We start from the raw sequence: 5,531 nt of genomic DNA, 5'->3' as shown, positions 1-5,531 counted from the left end.
ATAAAATGTATTTTAGAGTCAGTTTTCTTGCATTTTTATACATTTTAGGGCGGTTTCCCAGACAGGGCTCATCCTAGCCCCAGACCAAAATGCATGTTTGAGCTGCCTTAATTTAAAAGCATCTTGCACTTAACAGTATCATTGTTTTGTCTCAAGATGCACACCACTGTTGTTTTTGTAAGGTATGTTTGTAAAAACTTCTTAAATGTCTTAATATAACTAAGGCCTAGCCCTGGATTAATCTAAAGTAAACCCTGTTGGGAAAACTGCCTCATTGAATGGCCCATAACACATAAAACACTATAAAATGTTCTTGTGCTCCAACAAAAACATCTTTCAAAATGGAAAGCTGTACAGTTTTAATGACCTTTATAAATCTATTTCAGATCTTTCAGATAAAGATAATATTGTGCGAATAGTTTCTATGTATAAAGCCACCAGTAAGAATAAAAATACAAAAAAATTAAAATATAAGACACTTTTATTATCTTTTAATATTATATAACACAAATCATTTAACACCAAAACTCAGCGTTATTCATTTCCCACCCAACAATCATAAACAATAATCAGATCTATGTAAGCAATGCTTAATAGCTTTGTGCTGGTGTGTGAACAATGACTGCATAACTTTGACTCAAATGAAGTCATCAAACATGTCTAATATTTCAAAAAACACTTTGGAAAACCTACATAGGGCAGACTTATTCTGAACAACTGTTTAATTTTCACAAAAGATACAAAACACAGACATGACAGCAATATTTTACAGTAAACTGAGAACAGGATTCGATCATTGAAGGCAGTGAGAGTCTGGTGTGCCACTAATACGAACCGGACGTTCCACTGTACAGTGTCTTTATATGTTCCAGCTCTTTTGTAAGCTTCTTGTTCTGGTTCTCCATCGCAGTGAGACGAGTTTCTAAGTCCCGTACGTACTCCTTCTTCCTTTGCCTGCACTCTTTAGCTGCCACCCTGCAAAAAGCACAAGCGACACAAGCAACACACCACATTCAATGGCTTAGGAGCGCTCTGTGGCCACCAGCACACACACACATCTTCAACATGCGGGACGACGCGGCCATGCAGCTGTCATTAGACGACTGTTACGAGCGGTGGCTAGACGCTGCGTGATAAACGTGTTTGTGTCATATCTGTACACATCAGAGTCTTTGGTGTGTGACTTGTAAAGGTTTGTTGCTACTCGGTTTTGTGACTGTACAGGTCTTTCAGGGCCTTGAGTTCTTCAATGAGTGTCCTGTTTTGTTTTTCAAGTACGGCGACTCGGTTTTCGAGACATTTGACATATTCTTTCTTCTTCCGGCGGCATTCCCGAGCAGCTTCCCTGGAAGCGATAACAGAGAGACTCTTTAAGAAGGAATAAATTTCACATTCTGCACTTCAGATAAAGGGTACAAAAGCTGTCACTGGGGTGGTACCAAAGATGCTGGACATAACAGATGTGACATATGAATAGGGGACAATGCAATGCTTAATATGACTGCTGTGGCGACGGAAGTCCTGCCTTCCAGTTAAAATAACCAATCATCAATCGATAAAGACTTACAATTCTTTTGGGTAGGGGCTCTATACAGAGTTGCGTGCTCATTTTTCCGTGGCATTCTCACGGATCTCCGCATATTTCCGTGGCCCTGCTACGGACTGTCTTTTTCCGTGGCATTCTCATGTATTGGTTACTCAACTGTTTTGTCCTATTTTCTTACCATTTTCACTTGGTAAATGCGGAGATCCGTGAGAATGCCACGGAAAAATGAGCACAAAATTCTGTGACTATCCCACGGAACTTTGTGAGATCATGTTGGCGTAAGACAACCTGTGCGCATGCCCAATGGCTCAAACAACCTCAAAAAAGGGTGTTTCTTAGCACAATTTGGGCTTAAAAACAAAAGTTATGGTACAGTTGATGTTAGATTTAATTGATGGTCAAAAATATGTTGTTTAAAGGGACAGTAAGGAGGATTTACCCCATCTAGTGGTGAAATTGTATTTTGCATTCAAACGAACAGTGCTCTCTAGCGCCTCGCCTTTCCAAATGCGTGTTGCAACTACGGTAGCCGTTATGTAATCACTGATCTCCTTCTCCGTTGCAGCTGGTTCACGTGTTCTGAATGAAAACGCGTTGTGGAAATGCGTTGGTAGGCTAGTGCTTTTTGTCCCTCTCTGCTATTATAGTTTAATTAATACGGCGAAACGACATGGAAGCCTCCTTGGACTTACCCGTTCAACGTAAGTAAAGAGAAGAAATTCAAAGCTTACAAAGAAAAGTCAGATCACTGGCAGAGGTCATTTGACACCAACGAGGACATATTTATGAATAAAGACATTGATTTTGATTAATAAAACACTTAAAATCCTACTTACAGTCCCTTTAATTGTGAATTTAACACATGATTTAGAGATATCTGTCGTTACTTATTCAAGCAGATGACTAAAATAACTGCCCGGAGGCGTTCCAAAGATGGCCGCCTAGTGGCGCAACTTCCCTATATTTTCAAAAAGTATACAATTGTACCTAAAGAGAGTGCATATTAGTTCCCCAAAGGTGCATATTGGTACATCAAATGTACAGATCTGCACCTAAATGTTAGGACCTTTCAAAAGGGTACAGCCCCAGTGACAGCTTTGTACATTTTTGTCAGAAGTGCAGAACCTCATAAATCATTGCGAGCTTGTAAAAGCAAACTTACGGACACACATATTATATTACGCAGTTTTTGCATTTGAAACGTCATCGTGAGAAAGAGGAAAATTTCAACACTTTCCACATGAGTCTCAAATTTAAGACGGACAAGCACGATGCAGTGATGCTAAAAGCGGTTGCATGCAACAGGAGAACGTGCGAGTCTTTGCATGCAAAAAGAGCCGGCCACGCAAGCACCCAGATGGACAAGCTGCATAATGACATCATGAATAAACAGTAAGCTGCTTAAAAGGTGAGGATATAATTGAGCAACATAAAAAAACGGCTGTGATTTTCTGCTTGTACACTCTTAAAAATAAAGGTGATGAAAGGGTTTTTTTGCAGCGATGTCATAGAAGGACCATTTTTCCTTATTGATCTTAAAAGACCATTTCATTCTTACCTTTTTATAATCTTAATAACCTTTATAACAAGGTTCTGTGAATGTTACAGGTTCCTTATGAAACCACATATCCCAACAAAGTACTGTTTAAGAACCTTCATCTTTAAGAGTGTAGGCTACAGAACACAGTGAGAAGGATTTTGGCAGGAGTGTGGGCTGGCCTGCTGGGAATTACCTGTTTTTCATCAGACGGAGTTCCCTCTTGCGTGATGCCTCCTCGGACAGCTGCTGCGGGCTGGGCACAGAGCCAGGTGAGCTGACTATTCCCTGGGAATGGCTAGAGGTAGGAGAACGAATCTGATACGCCGACATATCTCCAGTGGATGCTGTAAAAACACACAAACACATTTATGAAGACAAGAACAGGTTTCCCACTTTTATAAGACATTATTTTCCTGGACCCTTTATGTTACCAAACACCTATAAGTTTAAGCAATATAAGAAGTAAGAGGGAGGGCATTATGTTATTGCAGATAAATAACTTTGTTAAAAAACATTTTACTTGTGTTATTCAACTAAGCTTCAATTCAAATAAGCTTAAATAGATACATGTAATGAAAAAGGTTAAACTTGTTGCTTGCATAAAATCAGTGGTTTGGTTAATTTGAGATGAAACTTTTAAAAATAATTATTTTACAAGTGCATTTCAATTTTCAAATGTAAATAGGCATCATACAACAATTAAAATTTAGTATGAGAGTAATAGAAAGCATATTAGCATATATGGAGACCATATTGATATCAACTATAATGTCATGAGTCTATGAATACCACTGTGTACCGGTCTAAAGATCAATTAAATCAAATGTCTGCCTGAATCAAATGAAGATCTATTAACACAGCTGATTAAATCACAAGGGTATATTACTGTATGTGCAGGTTATAAACAGGATTACATTCCTTACATCCCCAAAAGAGCCCTGATATATTATAACATTATGTTATAATGCACATTATGTGACAACGATCTTGTTCTTATGAAAATGACAGTGACACAATTTCCTCCATTAACCACAAACGACACCCAACGGTGTTTGATCACATTGAGAAACTTTAGCATTCATATGAATTAATTAAATTAAAGTGCACTGCAAGATATGCATTGTACGTTTATGCATTAGGTAGATGCTTTTATCCAAAGCGACTTACAGTGCACTGCAAAGTATACATTTTATCATTATGTGTATTTCCTGAGATCGAAACCACAACCTTTTGCGCTGCTAATGCAAAGCTCTACCACTGAGCTACAAGAAAACTAAAACTGGTTTGAAGAGTATACATTTGGTATACGCTTCTACCAAAGCAACTTGCAAGGTATACATTCTTTATCAGTATGTGTATTCCCTGGGTTCAAACCCATGACCTTTAGAGCCCTTAACACAATGCTCTACCACTGTGCTGTACAGGAGCTTGTAATATTTCTCTGCATGTCTTTGATTCAATCATTGTATCCGTGGAGACTGCAGCATTTCATCTAAAGATGATTAATCTGGAAGTCTTGCTCTCGCAAAAGGAGCTGCCTGTAATCACAGCATGACTCTGAAATGACGTCAATGTACATCTTATTTGCTGTTCAGCATTAACATTTCCCTGCTGGTGTCCAATTCCAGGAAACATGATGACGTCAGCTGCACTATGAGTGGGCAGTGCATTCAAGCATTTCAGAGAGAGAGAAAGAGAGAGAGAGAGAGAGAGAGAAAGAGAGAGAGAGAGAGAGAAAGAGAGAGAGCGCTACATTTTTCACTGTGGAAATTTTAAACTTTCAGCCTGTTGCATACATAAGCAGACCTTTTATTTAAAGCATGTTAGATAACACACGCAAAACTAAACCATTTTCTCTATCCCATCTCCGTTTGTCTCGATCAAACAAACTAAAGTTTTATTTGTTTACTTTTGTTTTGACATGCTTTTGTCTGATCACTGTCGATTTAAAATCTAAATCTACTGACAAAAACACCCAATGTCAGTCACGTTAAACTATATATGAAAGGCAAATCTGAAAAGGCACTTTTTAAAGTCAAGTTCTCGATATTATTCGCAAAAAAAAAAAACATATGACAGACAAACAACAACACCATACCTGATTCTGTCTCATCTCCAGTCACAGCCATGTGTAGTGAGCTAAAAGCTTGCCTGCGTCTCTCTACTGTCGGTATGCAATGCTACCCAAACCACAAGCTCAATGTGTAGTCACTCTCAGGGCTACTGACATCACTATGACATCATTAGCCTCCTGATGTCAGTAACGCAGTGTTTCTTGGAGCCGGCCCTCCCTGTCCTTCACCTCCCCCTCCTCCCCCATCACTCACACATCAAGCAGCCAGTTGGACACGTGGGGAATACAGAAACAGCTATTTTAATGATGATGTTTTATATTTAATTTAAAAAAAGAGTAAGATGTTTTGTGCTTTTTGATTTTAGCTATAA

General features: G+C 38.7%; 1 protein-coding gene across 2 annotated transcripts; it reads right to left on the bottom strand.

The window, feature by feature from the left end:
• Positions 1–603: 603 nt before the first annotated feature.
• cremb (cAMP responsive element modulator b) lies at positions 604–5,327 on the bottom strand. 2 transcript variants are annotated; one of them, XM_065258530.2, is made up of 3 exons: positions 5,185–5,327; positions 3,280–3,430; positions 604–975 (listed from the first exon to the last, which is right to left on the bottom strand). In XM_065258530.2, the coding sequence occupies exons 1-3, from the start codon at positions 5,213–5,215 to the stop codon at positions 825–827; spliced, it is 333 nt and encodes a 110-aa protein (XP_065114602.1). In that variant the 5' UTR covers positions 5,216–5,327; the 3' UTR covers positions 604–824. The 2 variants fall into 2 exon arrangements, with proteins under 2 accessions (XP_065114602.1, XP_065114603.1); XM_065258531.2 differs by having other exon boundaries at positions 833–1,345.
• Positions 5,328–5,531: the final 204 nt, after the last annotated feature.

This window comes from Paramisgurnus dabryanus, chromosome 22 (assembly GCF_030506205.2).
Source record: "Paramisgurnus dabryanus chromosome 22, PD_genome_1.1, whole genome shotgun sequence".
NCBI lineage: Eukaryota > Metazoa > Chordata > Actinopteri > Cypriniformes > Cobitidae > Paramisgurnus > Paramisgurnus dabryanus.
This window is presented reverse-complemented; position numbering and strand designations above follow the sequence as displayed.